The 19979-nt window shown below is 44.1% G+C and overlaps 1 protein-coding gene across 7 annotated transcripts in view; it reads left to right on the top strand.

The window, feature by feature from the left end:
• Positions 1 to 19979, top strand: part of DOCK3 (dedicator of cytokinesis 3) — a 292905-nt gene that overhangs the window by 60094 nt on the left and 212832 nt on the right. For all 7 annotated transcript variants that reach the window (XM_063426612.1, XM_063426611.1, XM_063426609.1 and 4 more), the window contains exon 2: positions 10069 to 10152. In XM_063426612.1, the coding sequence (XP_063282682.1) occupies positions 10069 to 10152 (84 nt within the window). The remainder of the gene's footprint in view (positions 1 to 10068; positions 10153 to 19979) is intronic.

Genomic DNA, 19979 nt, shown 5'->3' with positions numbered 1-19979 from the left:
TAGTCACCCTCCTGTTTCCTACCTTTTAGGTGCAGGAGGGTGACATTACCTGGGGTCCAGTGGTGGATCAGGCTGGTGGGAGTCAAGAGTTCCCACTCTGACTCCCTGTCCTTCTCCCGCGCGGGCTCTGTGTAATTGCTGGGAGGAGTGACCGGGGCAGTCACTTCCTCCAGGCAGTGATGTCATCACAGGGGGCCCGGTTGCGCTGTTAAAGCGCCCAGCGCTGACTGGGCCCCCTGAAAATCCATCTCCATCGGGTGACCCTAACAGCATGGGTCACCCGATGGACCCCACGAACGGCACAACTAAATGGGTGAAAGCAGGCTCAAAAAAAAAAAAAAAATGTTTCCATTTCTCCTCTTGATTTGCAGTGTTTACCTTTGTCTGAACTGGATTATTATGACATCTGTTTAATCTAAGGGTGCCAAAAAAGTAGATCCCTAAATGTTTTAAAACTACAGCTCTCATGATGCTTTGTCCTTCTAAAGGCATACAAAGAAAGCATCATGGGAGTTGTAGTTTTACAACATGTGGGGATCTACCTTTTGGGCTCCACTGGTTTAATATATCACATAGATTTAAAAGAAAACAGAGCATCTCATGAAATCACAAGCTATGGGTGATATTTCAGTATTTATTCAATTGTATAAATTCCAGAAAAGTTAGAGTTCCCCTTTAAAGCTGACCTGTCACATCTGAGATTTATACACAGCATGAAAATGAATGAAAACGTAGCTATGGGTTACGCTATATTTGGAAAAGGTTTTTGTAAAAATGAATCTGTCACTTGTGGGTTTTACTTACCTGAAGCTGTTCCTCTCAGCCACCACCATGGTCATCTTGCTGATCCTCTTCAGTTCCTGGTTCTTTAATTGCTAGGAGCCACGTCAGTGCTGTAATCTTGCGCATGCACAAGTGGAAAACACTGAGTACTATGGATGATCTCGCAAGATCCTCTCTAGAGCGATGCCTGACTCCCACGGCAGTCACTTGTGACGGCTCGGGACTGTTGCGAGGCATGGTTAAAACTAGGATTAAAGCAGCACTGTCACAGCGAACCTACCTTTCTCCTATTGTTTCCTCTTCTCTTCCTCTATCAGAATCTGTTCTTCTTTTCTTTATTTCTGCTTTAGTTTTCTTTAACCCCAAGCCTCACTAGCCAGCCAGTAACCAACCTCATGCTGATGAGTTGCATTAACAATGAAACAGCTGTCTATGAGTGGTTCACTGGCTTTACATCTTTTCCCAAGTTGTGTTTTAAAGCTGTTGTATACAGCAAACACAGACTCAAAGGAATCCATGTTTAAAATGGAATGAGGCAAATATGTGATTCTTTGCTGAACTAATTTGCATATGCCCACCCAGAATAATTTGCGGTTTGATTTCTGTGGGAAAAGCAAGTCTCATGACTTGACTGGTGTGCAGATTTTTGTTTAACATTGTATTTACTATATATATATATATATGGGGGCGGGGCCTGACCGCCGACGGGATCAGATGCGTTCTGTCTGAGCTCCAGGGCCAAAAGTCGGCGCAAATTGGAGGTTAACTGCGACCGGCAAACCCCACCGACGACCACACAGACCCCAAGTCACTGGCGAGAACGGGGATACCGCATGGGAGCCTGTCCGGCACCGACAGTAACCCGGCTGGGCTCGGAGCTCGTTGGGGCTTGAGCCGGGATGGGACGGCCGCTCTCCCGGGTCTCCTGCCGGCGGCTCGGGTTCCCCCCCTTCCCTGGACCGGGGGGGTCATCCTGGTCCGCAGCAGCACTAACCAGTGCCTGGGCCTACTCAACCACCCTGGCGGGGAACATCACCTTGGAGCCAGTCCACAAGATGGCCGCCGTCATGTGCGCGAGCTGCCAGAGAGATCGAGCTGACACTTGCTCAAAAGTTAGGAATTCCGCTCAGCTAAAGAGAACAGCACCCACTATTATTCTACCAGCCTAATACAAAGCAATAAAGCTGAGATCGACACCAGCGATCTGCCACTCAGGCACACCCACGAGCACAGAGTGGATCCTCGAAGAGAGAGATATGGCCCCAGCGACGAAGCCCTGCACATCGACCCCCTCAGAGCACCGCGAGGAAGCCGACTCACACGGACCGAAAGCCCGCAGCTGCGAGGTCACCCTGAAAACAACATGGCTGCAGGGATCTAACTCGCACCCAAGGCAGACACTGCAATAATTCGCAAGTACTCCACAATGGGACTATCACTCTGCCACTTGCCTGGACTGTGCCTCACATGGCAGTTCCCAAGCTTTTGTACCTCTGCAGCCACTACACTTCATAGGCAAGCCTCACTGGCGGGGAGCTAACCTGGGGTGGATAAATTAACGCATGTTTGAAGCTTTTACCTATCGATATAGTAAACTAACCGGTGTGATCATTTGCTTTAGTTAAATGACCTTATTGTTGACAACACCAACTTTTCTAAAGTAATCGCATGAGACCTAGCCTGAATGTCATTTTTTGCTTTAATAGCACTAGCCTGTCTAAGTAATTAGCGTTGCAAACCAGCATTACCTGTATCAATCATAGACTAGCTACTGTACTGCTCAAGCTTGTTTACTATATACACTTACTCTATACCTTAAAAATTGTGCATGTTACTCATATGTCCCGCATATTGCGCGAGGAAATTGTCTGAGGACTGCTCTTGGGGCACCTCAAACCTGTCTGCACCATCTAAACGCACTGCAAAAAAAACAAAAAAAAACTATATATATATATATATATATATATATATATATATATATATATATATATATATATATATATATATATATAAAATTTAAATTCTCCAAATATATATAATATTTTTACATAATCAAGTCATTTTATTAATTACAATCTGAGGAACCTGCCTGACAACCCAGGCAGAAAGTCCAAAGCATTTGGCTCGCAAGCCCAATATTTAACCCTGTAACTCCCGAGTATAACAGTACCCCCATGTACAGTTTTATGGTGTTTTCAAAAGTTACTGAGTCAAATATAAGGCTTGAATTTCCTTTTTTTCACATTGAAATTTGCCCAATTGGTTATGTTGTCTTTGAGACCGTATGGTAGCCCAGGAATGAGAATTACCCCCATGATGACACACACAAACAAATATGAATGCTAACTTTGCCCAGTGTTTGTGACTAAGTGGCTACTAGAAAAGACTAGACATACCCCATTTGTAATACCCTGGGTTGTCTACTTTTGCAAATGGTATGCCATGATGTGGGTAATTCTCATTCCTGGGCTATCATACGGTCTCAAAGGCAACATAACCAATCTAGCAAATTTTATTGTGAATAAACTGAAAAATGTAATGTGCTATATTTGACCCTGTAATTTTCCAAAACACCATAAAAACTGTACATTGGGAGTACTGTTTTACCCGTGAGACATCGCTGAATACAAATATGTGTATTTTACTGCAGTAACAGCAGCTTATTTTTTGTTATATTTTATTCAAATAAATTATGTTTAATATACAAATATTTGATATTACATGAAAGCCCTGTTTCTCCTGAACAAAATGATATATGGTAAGTGTGGGTGTATATAATATGAAAAAGGTGAATGTGAGGGTGATGTGTGTGTTTGTGTGAGGGTAATGTGTGTGTGTGTGAGAGAGGGAGTTGTGTATGTGAGGGTGATATGTGTGAGAGTGCTGTGTGTGTGTAAGGGTGATGTGTGTGAGAGTGCTGTGTGAGGGTAATGTGTATGAGAGAGTGTTGTGTGTGAGGGTGTTGTGTGCGTGAGAGTGCTGTGTGTGAGAGTGCAGTGTGTGAGGTTGAAGTGTGAGAGAGTAATGTGTGTGAGGCATTGTATCCCCCCCTCCTTTCTTACCTTTAGCCTGGGAGGGGGACTGTGCTGCCAACTCTGGTGGTGCAAGTGGTGAGTGAACTCTAGCCTGTAGGGCTAGAGTTCACTCTTGCGTGATCTGGGGCGTTGCCATGGCAATGCTCTGGCTCTTGCAAGAGGAACCCGGCGGAGCTGCAATATAGAGCTCCGCCGGGTCATCCCTCCCTCCCCAGCCACATGTCTGTGCAAGTGGGCCGCTGAGGGAGATCTTTGGTCTCCCCACCGGGCCGTCATGGATTACTCAGATAGTGCGGGCCCTGCATTGACCGGCTGGGTAGGTCCTCTCACCTTCCCTGCTGACATCGGCCCATTGCCATTGCGGCCCACCGGGCATTTGCCTGGTGTGCCTGCTGGCCAGTCTGGGCCTGGGTTATATGCCAAGCATTCACCCTCCTATAATTGACAGTTGGACTGCAGGAGCTCTTATACAGTGTGTGTAACTCATTGCTGTCCATGCTCCACTTGCAAAGCATTTCCTGTGTGAGAGGCTGTCAGTGGGCAGATGGGAAGTGATCCCTTCCTCTTCCTGTCCAGCCTCACACTCAGACACTGGAGGAGCTGGAGCAGCACTGGGTTTTACACTCTCTATAACTGTTCCTGCATCCCTGTTAGTATACATTCACTCATATGGAATTACTCTGCACGTGTCTAAAAGCCTGTGCCATTACACAGCAATATTTTGACTGGAACATGGTCGTGCTGAGGAGGTAAGTGTGTTTTATACTTGGCTCTGCTGCATCACTCTCCAGTAAACGCTTCAATAGCTCTTACTTGTATAAAGGAACATGGAACGCTCACTTGCTGGTAAAATCACAGTTCCACTTTAAACAAATAAGAGAACAAAAATTGAATTAGACTCACCTTTTTTTTTTTATAAAGTAATGTATTTTGTTCACTAAAAAGAACGTTGTTGTAAGCTGAGTAATAACTTGCAAAATGAAGGCTTAAAAATCCAGAGTTGGGTACAATCTTAGATACTGCACAATTGTGGATTTTGTTTGCAGTTCCCCTATTTTGACCTAAACTTTGCAAGTCAGGTATTACTTCAGTAACTCACAAATAGCTGTAAATCTCTTTATTTAGAATCTGTTCGCAAGTACAGAACTGCCCAAAGGGGTCAGAATTGAAAAGTCTAAACCACGGCGATCATAAATGGCACAGTATGATTGCACATTAGTGGGGGCCCTGCTTATAAGAGCTTACGAATTGTGCGTCCCCTTCCTGCGTTCTGTAAAGAGCAGCTTCCTTTCCACATGACTTGGTTCTAGCGTATTTTGTGCCTTAGGTGAAACTTCTGCTTCACTTCCTGTTATCCCTCATTTGGCATTAGAGAAACTATATGTGGACTCTGTTATTGTATCAAATGGCAAAAGTAAGTGAGCTGCATTTTTTATATTGATGGTAGAGAATACAGGAGCTGCCTTTTGTGCTTGGCCAGATTTTCTGCAAAATGGCTAAATACCTGTATTATTGTTTGGTAATAAAAGTCTAAATACTAGAACATGCTTGAAACATACCATCCAACTGTCCAAGAGGAGGCCATGGGTGCCCAGCGGACATTAACTACTTACCCTGGCAGGGCTCCATGTTAATCCAGGCACCATAACCACTACAGATACCTGGGTCGATAGAACATAGGATCCAAACTGGGACGGTCCCAAGGTCCCACCAGATCCTGGACTAATGGGAAGCATACATTGTTTTTAAAAAATTTGCCATCCAATGGGATAAAACCGCACTTGTAAGCTTCAAGTGCGCTGGATATCAAAATTCCATGGACCCCAGATTTTTGCAAGTAAAGAGCAAATACTGCATGCAATGTTCATTTTTAATCTGCTCGTTTGTTTAGCATGTCCATACACCATGCTACTCCCTTCTCGGCTAAGCCTGCATAAACAGAAACAAAGGAGATTTAACTCCTAAATGGCAGTGAATTGAGCAGTGAGACAACAGAGGCAAGATCTATACACCCAAACTGCTTCATTAAAGGAACACTATAGTGTCAGGAAAACAAACTCGTTTTCCTGACACTATGTAACCCTTAGGTCCCCTCCACCCTCAGGGTCCCCCTCCCACTGGGCTGAAGGGGTTAAAACCCCTTCAGCCACTTACCTTTATCCAGCACTGGGCTCCCTCAACGCTGGTGACCTCTCTTCCCCCGCCAACGTCAGCTCCCGAGTGGAGCGCATTCAAACAGTCCATAGGAAAGCATTATCTAAATGCTTTCCTATGGACGTTCTGCACGCTGAATGCGATTTTCCAGAAGCGCCTCTAGCGGCTGTCAGGAAGACAGCCACTAGAGGCTGGATTAACCCTGCAATGTAAACATAGCAGTTTCTCTGAAACTGCTATGTTTACATCTGAAGGTTTAAAACCTGGGGGCCTGGCACCCAGAGCTAAAGTTATTTTGGTGACTATAAAGTCCCTTTAATTCTAAAGGTTCTGTATCTTCACAATCAGTCCATGAGACACCTCAGCCCAATGATAGATATGGGGAGTGTCTGTGTCATCTATACCTCTCTGTCCATGCTGAGTATCTCAGAAATAATGTCCGTTATACTTACACTGGTTCGATCTGTGAATGTTGTCACTGTATGTGTACTTGACTCCAAGAGGCATTTTATTTTGGAATCTTCATAAACCTAATGTTTAATCAGTTCAGAAGGATATTGCAGTTTTCAAGATTACTTCTTTTTAGCGCATATTTGATAAATTGCAAGTGTAAGTTCTATGCATAGTCTGCTCCTTTCTAGGCATACTTGTGTATGAAACTTGTATTGGCAGCAATTCATTTTTTGCATTACATTTATAATAATTATATTGCATATGCATTTCCAAATTATTATTTAATTAGAATGTGCGTGCATATTCTAAAGATTAATTTTCTTGAAAAAAAACTCCCCCCCCTTCTATACATATTATAAACAGTGATATATAATGAGATGTTTAGTATGGTTTGGTTGTGTGTGCATGTATGGAGTGATAAGTAGCTATGTATGTGTCAACTAATGTAAATCTGGGTGCTATAGTTAGAAGTAACCGTTTCCTTTCCATTTTTTGGCACAGCTGAGTTAGCCACACTTTCTCACACATACATGGTCAGCCACTCTCACATGCACATACATATCAAGCCATGCTCACACAAACTCACACACAGACCTATGAGCATACACAAATAGCTACACAAAGAGTTAAGCATACCTCAAAAAATTGGGAGGTATAAGATTAGGCATCAACAGTGATTGATCACCCAGAAAAAAGTGGCGGGTTTAGCCGACCCCCAACCCACATTACCTTGCAGGGAGCACTGCTGGAGCACTCTCTGCCAGGGCTTAGTGCCAATGCATAGCACAAGCGAGTATAATGATGCAATGGTGCTTTGCTGCCTAACAAAATTTTCCTTGCGGCCCAGGATGCAGGAACTAAATTGGATCAGCGAAACATGACCCAAAAATCGGGACTGTTGGGGCATGGTTATGTATATTCAGAGCACTCTACATAGCGCGTTTTGTGGTTATATACATGCAGAGTAGTATCTGTGTTGTGGATGTCTAAATGTGCACTGTGTGTGTGGGTGCAGGTCAGCATATATCTATAATATAACATTTTGTGTTCATATCCCTGGTCCTGGTCCTTTTATCTTGCAGAGTACGGTGAGACAAATACTTAAAGGAACACTATAGGGTCAGGAACACAAATGTGTTCCTATAGTGTTAAAACCACCATTTGGCTTGTCTCCCTACCCCCCCTTAATTGGATTGACTGAAATTGGCAATGAGGCTGGATGGGGTCGGAGCCAAACGCCATTTTGGCCAATCAGCACCTCCTCATAGAGATGCATTAGATCAATGCATCTCTATGAGGACAATTTAACGTCTCCATGCAGAGCGTTGAGAGGCTGAACGGCAGTGCTGTCTACTGTGCAGCAATACCCCAGGAAGCACCTCCAGTGGCCATCTGAGGAATGGCCACTGAAGGTGTCCCTAGGGGGCAATCTAAACACTGCCTTTTCTCTGAAAAGACAGATTGCATGAAAATCCCTGAATGATTATACTCACCAGAACAACTACATTAAGCTGTAGTTGTTCTGGTGACTATAGTGTCCCTTTACTACCCCAATAAATAACTATGTGCATAGATTTCATGTCATTCAAACCACTCTGGAGTTATTTAGCAAACTATTGATCAAAAAACAAACAAACTTCAGTTCTATTTTTACAGTTTTGCAGTTTTGGGATAAAATTAGCAAATCATTTGTCATCTCCCCACAATTCCCTGCTTATTGAACATTCCCATTATTGCTTGAAAACTAGCATTGCAAAAAACATGCATAACTTTTCCAGTACAAAAAAAAACAAAAAACATTGACTTATCTGTTATCACCATTCTCCACATGCTTTTCATCCTGATTTCCTCTTCTTTATTTTAATTATCTATCCGTATCATTTAATCCACCTATCTATCCCCCTCATAGTACCCTGCCCTCTCCTTTCCCTACTGTCTGTTGGTGCTTTATTATCTTAATTATGACAAATATTGATAATATTGTGTTTCACTGTACTCAGCTCCATGGCAGAAACAGACCGAGCTAAGAGTGAAAGACAGCATATGTACGACTAAGGAAATACCATCTGTCTCAAAGCACTGCTAATCATAGTACGAGGACTCTCGGAGCCTGAGGCCGTGTCGGCCATCTTTAGCCCCCAGATGTTCCTAAATTTCCCATGACACTTATGCCAATACCAGCCTCAAAGCTATTGAATACATGTTTGTGTATATATATATATATATATATATATATATATATATCAGTATGTGTTCTTATCTATCGTATGCTAAGAGGTTTGTATGAAACAGTCTCTGGCAATGAGAGGGTTAGAGCTGCAGCAAAGAGAAAGAGCACTCTGTCAGTGTGTCACAGGGGAAGAGATATAGCCTTGACGCAGTCCATTTAAAAACCAATATATTGCATAGCCATGGAGACGCTTTGCAGACGACTGGGAGGATCTGAGTTTATTAATCGATGAGCTGGGTGTCTTGTCAGCACATGGGTCACAGCTCAACAATATGCAGCTGTCACATAGGGTCACAGACCTAGAGCCCGGATGTGTCAAGTATTGCTAGAGCTGTATAGCACTAAACTGTCAGCCATGGCCAATTCTTCACCTCTGCCACTGCCACACTTGATTACATTTACACGACACAGGACGGACAAGGTCATAGTTCTGCTTAATGGATTCGAGGGGCAGAGGCAATGATGGCTTTCCCTGCAAGGTCACGAACAGACCGAGAGGTCCTGTCGTATTGTGTTACAGTCACACGACAGAATTGGAACACTGCACACAACACCGACATGTACTGCCGTACGAGTATAGAAAGATAGAAAGCCCCCTAAAAAAGTCAGTCACACTGGGTCATTGTACAACAACAAGGGACACGGTTACATTTACTCCACATAAAGCTGTCTCATAGAATTACTGTAAAACATAACTTAGGGCGATTATTAGACATATGCAAGAAATAATTATTTGTTTTCCAGGAAAAGTGGCAGCCCTAACAAGGCCCTCAGTTAGAAAATGCCAAATAATTAAAGCCTTACAATACAGAGCTACCGTGTAGTCAGAGCTTCACACACAGAGGTGCTGCCTAGTCAAAGCTCCACATAGAGCTCTTCTGCATAGAGAATCGCACACAGAGCTGCTGCATAGCCAAAGCCCCACAAACAGAGCTGTCGCATATGCAAAGACTTACATACAGAGCTGCTGCAAAGCCAGAGCCCCACACATAGAGCTGCTGCATAGCCAGAGCCCCACATATAGAGCTGCTGCATAGCCAGACCCCACACACAGAGCAGCTGCCTAGTCAAAGCCCCACACACAGAACCGCTGCTTTGTCAAAGCCCCACACACAGAGTAGCTGCATAGTCAAGCCCACACACACAGCTACTGCATAGTCAACACCCCACAACACAGAGCTGCTGCATAGTCAAAGCGCCACACACAGAGCTTCTGCATAGTCAAACTCCCTCACACAAAGCTGCTGTATAGTCAGAGCTTCACATACAGACACACACAGAGCTATCACATTGTCACAGAGCCACAACTACACCTATGTTCTAGAGATGACACAAAAGTCAGTACTAAATATATTATTTTCCTCTCAACCAACTGATACAAAGCATTAATTCCGTGTCTTTCCTCTGTTTCAGTGATATGTAACTTCCGTGGATCTGTGCCTCATGGATTGACTCTGGAATTAGGAGAAACTGTCCATATCTTGGAGAAATGTGAAGGTGAGTGTACTGCAGTAATGTCACCGCACACCGCACACCAGCGTACAAACATGAGTCCTGTGAGGTACAGGTCTGACAGAGCCACAGGGTTATTCATTAGAGCCCAGATGAACAAAATTCTGTTAAAATAACTAGATTTCAACCTAGTTTACAATCCACATGTTTACTAGAGGCTAATCCAGTTAACATTTGGTTATTTTAACCGAAAATGAGTACATCTCATCTGGTACCATTCGGTATCTCCTTTAAAATCAGTCATTTTCACACCTAAATCATATAGAAAATATAGGATTTCAAAATTTATCAAGCACTGAATTTCAACCAGGGTCACTCAGAAATCATTTTTTATTTTTTGAACTAATATTTGATTGAAGCAAATTTGTAGACAACCAGCTTCCAGTTCTGTTATATTATAACTTATTTGACTGCTTAATTGGATATATCCAACATTGGTTCCTGATTTCAGCCTTTGACTTGCATCCGGACGGGCTGACAACCAGTCTACATTTAATTTAATTTGAGAACAATGTATGGGTTTTGTTGTAAGAATGCCTCTGGGTGGTACCTTATTATTTAATAATTACCTGGCATTTGAACGTAAGTAAATAACCCATCCAGGGTGCCCTGGAGCCTTAAAAGCTCTGTGCATTATGTGAATCTAATGATCTGGGGCAGAAATGAAAACTTTAAAACCTACTAGCCAGGCCTAAACGTTGCTGTCATTGAAATCTTGGAAGGTCAGTGGCACTTTTACCTGGTGTGAATATCTACTCATGAAGGGCTGAATTTGAACTTGCTGATGGCTATTGGACGAGTGGAAATTTTGAGACCTGGTCTAGAGTGTAAGCAGAAGGTTTGTGGCCCTCTGTCAGAGAAACATATCCCTGCTCTTTCTGAGCCATGCTCACTGTGTCAGGATTTGACTGATATGATGTGTTACCAGACATTGTACTGAAGCTGGTAAGCAATGAGATAGGGACTAAGCAACATCACATGCAATGTGACCTTGAATTAAGGTCACATTTAGCAAAGTGTTTCTGGCTGTGCTTTAGAATCTAAAGTGACAAAGACTTGAAGAAACACTATAGGCACAAATACTACTTTTAACTTGATGAAGCAGTTTTGGTGTATAGATTATGCCCCTGCAGTCTCGCTGCTCAATTATTTGCCATTTAGGTGTTAAATCACTTTGCTTATACAGCCCTAGCCACACCTCCCTGCATGTAACTTGCAGAACCTCGTCAAACACTTCCTGAAAAGGAACATGGATGTTTTAGGTTCCTGCATCGCACATTCTAATTTAGAATTTCTTATCTCATGCTCTGTAAATAGCCTCTTAGTCCCTGCAGGCACCTCCTGTGTGTGATTAAAGTAAATTTACAGAGCAGGATATAAAAACTTCTAATGCAAGTGTCAGGATCGGGACAGGGATCCAACACGCAGAGTACAGACAGTAGAAAGGTACGTATACCGACCTTAGAATGGCCGGACTAACGTACGGAGAATATAGAGAATGGTCAAAGGCAAGCCGAGGTCGAGGGAACGAGAAGACAGGTAAGCGAGGAACAAGCCGAGTCAAAGGGTAACAGAGATAAGCAGAGTAAAACAAACAAGCCGGGTCGGAACCAAAAGGATAACTGGAATACAAGAGCGCTGGGTGACTAGACAGGCTAGAACCACGACAGGGCAATGAGCAAATGGAAGAAGCACTGTTAAATACCCTGGCTCAGGAGAGTAGACACGCCTCCGACGAGTCCTGATTAGTCTCCAGACAATTGAGTGACAGGTCGGCGTCATGACGTCGACTGCTGGGCGTCGTGTTACAAAGGGAAGTGGATCCCTCGCGGCCGGCGTGTAAATGACCGGAAGGACCGCGAGGAACGGAGGAAACAGCCCTTCTGGACGGATAAACTTCTAAGTCTCTACCTCTCTCAGAGGTAGAGACTTCAGGTACCCTGACAGTACCCCCCCTCTCAGATACGCCCACCGGGCGGAAGGAACCGGGACGAGATGGAAAGCGGGAGTGAAACGCCCTGCGGAGGCGAGGAGCATGAACATCCTCTTGAGGTACCCAACTCCTCTCCTCAGGACCATATCCTTTCCAGTCGACCAGATATTGTACTCTCCCCCGGGATATTCGAGAATCGATGATAGAGTTGACCTCATACTCCTCCTGACCTCCACCTGAACAGAGCGAGGAGAGGATACCGTGGAGGAAAATCTGTTGCAGACTAGCGGTTTCAGCAATGAAACATGAAAGGAGTTAGGGATGCGTAAGGCAGATGGGAGGGCTAGACGATACGCAACTGGGTTAATTCTAGTCAGAACCCTGTAAGGTCCAATATAACGAGGAGCGAACTTCATGGAAGGCACTTTTAAACGAATGAAACGAAGGAATTGCCACCTATGAGAATAGGCCCAAATAAATGGGACTATCTCACTGGTGGAAATATTCACCTTGATGGACACTCCAGACAATGTCCTGGGGCTTAACCCCTAAATATTGAAAGAACCAAAGAAATAAACAACAGGCTGGAAGGAACCAGACTAGTTGAATATGCTACTGGAAATAATAATTGCTGTACAAACTGAAACAGTAATAATAGTAGTAACAAATAGAGTAGATAGAATCACATCTAATTCAAAGTGCAGTCTTGCCTTAGTGGCTCACCTCCGAATATGTCTCTCCAATGGATACCGCTATCCTACTAAATCCAGCGCGAGCTACTGTCTAGTGACTTTATTAAGAGCTAAATGCAGTGTCAAGACTAGTGGCTTATGGATCTATTTGGTAGGTCAAACGTCATGCAACTGACGTGGGTATTTAGCATTTGGTCACACTCGGTCCTATGTAACTTAATCCGAGCTATTGCTGGTTAAAGTGTTGAATAACTTGTGAAAATCGCAGATTCAACCGTCCTAAGTTCACCCTAACAACTAAATGGGGAACAGCATATAGAAGGTAGCTGGGATAGATACATATATCCCTCTCAATTTGGCCGCTGTGGAGGATAATCATATGCTTCTCAGAGCTAAAGCCAGACAGTTATACCTTTAAATGCATAGAAATTGTACCCATTTAGCGAGGGTAAAAGAGATATGCATATGTGCTGGATATCTTTATATACCCCCTAACAGATAAGTGGGGGATAATATATAAGTAGTATCCAGAGTGAGATATTTAGCCACTATAGAGGGCTATTAAGTACCTCTTAAAATATACACATCTATATACTTTAAACTTCCACAAAATATAGAGAATAAACTGCGAATTTAACAGCTAATATACATATATACAAAGTTATTCGAATTAGGCATATCAAATGTAACCAACAGGAGAGAAGGTGGAGGTGAAAAATAAAGATTAAAGTGCCTCTATGTGCAGAACCATACTTAGAATGTTGGTTGCCTGCACATAGTGATAGATAACCTAGTGAGGAAAGCACACGGTGAGGAAAAAATGAGCCCAAAAGAGCCCGACGCGCGTTTCGGTGCTGAGATGCACCTTCGTCAGGGGCTAACTGGAGACTGCGTCTCGGTCTCCTTTTAAAGGGGTTTAAGTCCCAGTGTCTCTAGTTCTGTCCAATCAGGAGGTTGCTGACATGCGCACTACAGATCCCGGCCATCCGGTGATCATTATGCTAATGGTGGTATTGATTGAGCTCGTAGGAGCCGTCTTAACCGGCTCGGTGCTGGAAAGCTTCGAGCACGTCCTTGAACCTCCGTAAACTAAGGAGGTAAGGACCGGCTGCATACCGCCAGGGTACAGTGTATCATGTGGATACACAGTGATCACGGCTTCAATTAACTCATTCCATGCTGGGAAAAGACTGAACAGCTAATGTGCACATTATGGGGCATAGCGTAGGTAGCGATCATGCCCTGTATTTAGCTCATGTCTATCCACATATTGGGTAATGGATATCCCTAGTTTTTGTAGTAGGTTTGGGTATCCTGACCACGGTAAGTTGGTGATTTAGGATGGAGTGGAACATGGATGCTAGATATTAGGACAGAAGGTCCATATAATCATAGAGACTTAGTTTAGGGAAAAACATCAATAAATAAAAAGGGAAAAGAGAACTGAAGAAGAATACAAATTCTATATATACATATTAACATATTTACAAAAATGTACAATTTGCATATGATGCTTGATGCATAAATAAGATAACGCTTGCTCGAATGTGTATGGCATTAATCAATTATATTTATGAGGGGAAACTTCCCCAGATCATAGTAGTTATGCTCTTAATAAAGTCACTAGACAGTAGCTCGCGCTGGATTTAGTAGGATAGCGGTATCCATTGGAGAGACATATTCGGAGGTGAGCCACTAAGGCAAGACTGCACTTTGAATTAGATGTGATTCTATCTACTCTATTTGTTACTACTATTATTACTTTTAAACGAATGTTTCTAGTGCTTAACCATACTCTATCGCCTGGAACAAAAACCGGAGCCGACCTTCTATGTTTATCAGCGTGTTTCTTAACCAGCATAGAATTGTGCAGAAGAATTTGTCGAGTCTGATCCCACAACTTCCTCAAATTGGCAACATGAACATCAACCGACGGTACCCCTTGGGAAGGAGAAACCGAGGGAAGAATGGATGGATGAAAGCCATAATTCATGAAGAAGGGGCTTGAATGAGTAGAATCACAAACGAGATTGTTGTGCGCGAACTCCGCCCAAGGAATCAAACCGACCCAATCGTCCTGGTGTTCGGAAACAAAACAACGTAAATATTGTTCAATCTTTTGGTTGGTGCGTTCAGCAGCTCCGTTAGACTGAGGATGATAGGCGGAAGAGAAATTCAATTTGATACCCAGTTGAGAGCAGAAGGATCTCCAAAAACGAGAAACAAATTGGGAACCTCTGTCAGATACAATTTGGGAGGGTATCCCATGTAAACGAAAAATCTCCCTTGCGAATATCTCTGCCAACTCGGGAGAAGATGGAAGTTTAGGCAGGGGAACGAAGTGAGCCATCTTGGTGAATCTGTCAACCACGGTGAGGATAACAGTCTGTTTTTTAGATATAGGTAAATCGACAATAAAGTCCATAGCCAAGCAGGACCAGGGCTTTTCTGGAACCTCTAAGGGATGCAGGAATCCACATGGAAGCGTTTGAGGTTGCTTGGTCTTAGTACAAACCTCACACGCACCGATGAAATCTTTGATATCCCTACGTAAAGCAGGCCACCAGAAGTCTTTAGAGATCAAAGCGCACGTCTTGCGAATGCCAGGATGTCCAGCCACCTTGCTGTTGTGGAAACATTGTAACAGTTCCAGTTGAAGAGCAGGAGGAACGAAATGTCGACCCCCGGGAGTCTGTTTAGGGGCTAGATGTTGCAGCTTTAAGATCTCGGCAAGTAACGGAGAGTGAATCCTGAGATTCGTGTTAGCGATAATATTGCATTTCGGAACTATAGAGGAAAGAACAGGTTGTAACGAGTATATACCCCTACACGCAGGATCCAGCCTAACAGAAGACAGTACAGAGGAGAGATACGTCTACCGGACCTTAGAGTGGCCGGACTCGACGTAATAGGATAAGACAGAGTCAGGAACGATCCGAGGTCAAGGGCACAAAGAGACAGCGTAAACGAAAACTAGCCGGGGACTGGTACACAGGAATCAGCAAGCCGGCAAACAGTACAGAATAGGATAAAGCGAAAACGAAGTCAGAATACAAAGCCAAGGTCAAATACGGAGAAACACAACTGAACACAACAAGCACTAAAGGGAACTGTAGCAGAAACCACGATAGGGCAAGGAACTAAGGGAAAAGGGTAAGTATAAGTAGCCTTCAAACTAATGTGATTGGCTCCTGTCACTTCCACTACCCCAACAGGTAAGTGTATGGGGTGATTGGCATGACAGGAGCCAATGGGAGCCTTTTTGCAATTTAGGCTCCCACTGTCTCTTTAAGAGCGCGCCCGAGATTCGCGGCGCGCTCTTAGCTGCAGGCGGGACACGTGACCGCTTCCCGCGGTCACTGCCCGCCTTCCTGTCTGAACAGTCGGACGAGCCGCGCGCGGCTCGTGCAGCCGCAGGACCGCGCGCGGCTTGAAGAGAGGACCGCGTCCGGCCCCCGGATAAGGTAAGTACCGCTACAGTACCCCCCCCTGAGGACACGCCCTCCGGGCGGGCAGGACCAGGCCTGGCAGGAAAACGCGAATGGAAAGAACGTACAAGGCGGGGAGCATGAACAGCATCCGCAGAAATCCAACTGCGCTCCTCAGGCCCATAACCCTTCCAATGTACCAAGTACTGAAGCCGACCCCTAAGAAAACGAGAGTCAATAACAGCAGATACTTCGAACTCCTCATGACCCTCCACAGAGACAGGAGGGGGAGGGGGAGTATGCCGGGTATAGCGGTTGCGTACGTAAGGCTTCAACAAAGAGGTGTGAAATACATTGGGTATACGCAGATTCTTAGGCAGACCCAAGGCATAAGAAACGGGATTAACCTTATGTATAATGCGATAAGGACCAATGAAGCGGGGAGCCAATTTCATAGAAGGCACCCGGAGGCGAATATTCCGTGTGGAAAGCAAAACCCTGTCCCCCACAACATAGGAAGGAGCCGCTCTGCGATGCTTGTCAGCCTGAGCCTTCTGGCGGGCAGCAGAGTCCACCAAAGAACGCTGAACCTGCTCCCAAGTACTACGCAAACCAGCCAAATGCTCATCCAGAACTGGCATGCCCTGAGAGGAGAATGCAGCCGGAAGAACAACGGGATGCTGGCCATAGACAACGTAAAAAGGGCTTTTGCCGGAAGAATCATGAGTGGCATTATTCCGAGCAAATTCAGCCCAAGGAAGCAGGTCAGACCAATTGTCCTGATGGTGAGACACAAAACAACGGAGGTACTGCTCAAGAGACTGGTTGGCACGTTCAGCAGCTCCATTAGACTGGGGATGGTAAGCGGAAGAAAATGAGAGGGAAATACCCATCTCCGAACAAAAGGCTTTCCAGAACCTGGAAATAAATTGGCTACCCCTATCGGATACAATAGATAAGGGAATACCATGTAATCGAAACACTTCTCTAGCGAAGATAAGAGCCAATTCCTTGGAAGTGGGCAACTTGCGAAGAGACACAAAGTGAGCCATTTTGGAAAACCGATCTACTATCATTAGGATGACCGTGTTACCATTCGAAGGGGGTAATTCAACAATAAAATCCATTGATAGATTAGACCAAGGTCTCTCGGGAACGGGCAACGGATGCAACAGCCCACAAGGAACTCTACGAGAGGTTTTCATACATGCACAAGTAGTACAAGCACTTATATAGTCAGTAACATCCTTACGTAAGGTATCCCACCAGAAATACCGAGAAACGGCTGACACTGTTTTGGAAATACCAGGATGTCCAGCAGTCTTAGTATCGTGATAAAGTGACAGAATATCCCGTCTCTCGGGAATGTCAACGAACAATTTATCATTAGGCCTCTCGCTGGGTGCCATGCCTTGTTTCGCTTGTATGGCCTGCAAGAGGGACGAGGAAATAGACAATATAGTAGTTGCTATTATCCTGTCTGGGGGAATGACAGGAGTGACATCAATCTCCTGTTTGTCAATAGTCTCGAATTGTCTGAACAGAGCGTCCGCTTTGGTGTTCCGGTCACCTGGCCTATAGGTGATTATATAATTAAAATGAGACAAGAACAGTGACCACCTAGCCTGCCTTGAAGACAATCTTTTAGCTTCGCTAAGGTAGGATAGGTTCTTGTGATCTGTAAATATGAGAATAGGATCCTTAGTGCCTTCTAACAAATGCCTCCATTCTTTGAGTGCTAAAATGATAGCAAGGAGTTCGCGATTACCCACATCATAATTCCTCTCTGCCTTGGACATTTGTTTAGAAAAGAAGCCACAAGGATGCAATGGCTTGTCAGGAGACTCTCTTTGGGATAAGACAGCACCTACCCCTATATCGGAAGCATCAACCTCAAGTATATATGGCAATGAGGGGACAGGATGCTGTAAAATAGGGGCAGAGGCGAACGTAGTTTTAAGAAAGTCAAAAGCCTGAAGTGCCTCAGTAGACCAGACACGTGTATTGCCATCCTTTTTAGTCATACGAGTAATAGGCGCTACTATAGACGAAAAACCTTTGATAAAACGTCTATAATAATTAGAGAAACCCAGAAAACGCTGGATGGCTTTCAGACCTTGCGGCAGAGGCCATTCTATGACTGCAGCGAGCTTCTGGGGATCCATCCGAAAACCCTCGGCGGAAATCAAATACCCTAAAAACTGGACCTCGGACTGGTCGAATAGACATTTTTCTAATTTGCAATAAAGACCATTAGCAAGAAGGGTCTTCAGAACTGTTGTAACATGTCTGTGATGAGCGTGAATGTCAGTAGAATATATTAAAATGTCATCCAAGTACACAATAACAAATGAGTGAATAAAGTCCCTTAAGACATCATTAATAAATTCTTGGAACACTGCTGGGGCATTGCAAAGCCCAAATGGCATGACGGTATACTCATAATGACCTGACCGAGTGTTAAAGGCTGTCTTCCATTCGTGGTCCTTTTTAATACGTATCAAATTGTATGCTCCTCTAAGATCTAATTTGGTGAATACCGTAGCATGTTTGAGCCTGTCAAACAATTCTGTTATTAGAGGTATAGGGTAAGCATTTTTGATGGTGATCTTGTTAAGACCTCTATAATCAATGCAAGGTCTTAAATCACCTTCTTTCTTTGATACAAAGAAGAACCCCGCTCCAGCCGGAGAGGAGGATCTTCTAATAAATCCCTTGTCTAATGACTCTTTAATGTACTCCTCCATGACACGGTTTTCTTGAACCGATAGGGGGTACACCCTGCCCTTAGGAGGTATAGTACCAGGCAACAAATCAATAGCACAATCGTAGGGTCTGTGAGGCGGTAATTTGTCAGCCTCTCTTTTATCAAAGACAGTCTTTAAAGTTAAATACTGAGAGGGTATTGTCGTAGATAAAGGAGGAACAGTAGGAACGTTAATAGAATTCACAGGCGTGACTTCAATAGTACATGACTCATGGCAGGCTTCACTCCATGATTTTATCTGCCCTGTCTCCCAGTCAAAAATGGGATTGTGGGCACGTAACCATGGATACCCTAACACCAACTGTGAAGAGGGAGAGGTGATGACCTGGAACCGAATGGTTTCATAGTGTAGAACCCCTGTGTACATGTGTAGCGGTGCAGTCTCGTGAGTAACAACAGGAGATATCAATGGTCTACCATCTATGGCCTCAACGGCCAAGGGTATCTCCTTCTCTCTGATGGGAATATTGTTTCTCTTTACAAAACCAGAGTCTATAAAGTTCTCGGCTGCCCCAGAATCAACCAGGGCGTCTATGTTTTCAACTATACAACTCTCTCCCATATGTAAAGAAACAGGGAGAAGCAGTCGGTTAGGAGGCAATGTAGGAGACTTAGAAATCACACCGAAGGCCAGTCCCCTATAAGGTCTTAGGTGCGAGAGTTTTCCGGGAGCAGAGGACACTCCTTTACCATATGGTCTCTCTTACCACAATATAGGCAGAGTCCCTCCCTTCTCCTATGTAATTTCTCAGTATCTGAGAGTTTGGCAACCCCTAATTGCATAGGTTCCTCTTCAGATACTTTAACACTCTCCGGTATATTAACTCTGGGTTGAATAGGTGTAACAAAACGTCTATTCCTGTTCTTAGTATAGAGCCTGTCACGAATCCTATTATCTATATCGATGAGGTAGTCAATAAGGTCCTCTAAGGCAATAGGAAGCTCCTTAGCTGCTACCTCATCCAATATAGAGTCTGATAAACCTTCCATGA

This window comes from Pelobates fuscus, chromosome 7 (genome assembly GCF_036172605.1).
Source record: "Pelobates fuscus isolate aPelFus1 chromosome 7, aPelFus1.pri, whole genome shotgun sequence".
Taxonomy (NCBI): Eukaryota; Metazoa; Chordata; class Amphibia; order Anura; family Pelobatidae; genus Pelobates; species Pelobates fuscus.
The sequence above is the reverse complement of the archived record's forward strand: the minus strand, read 5'-3'. Positions and strand labels throughout refer to the sequence as shown.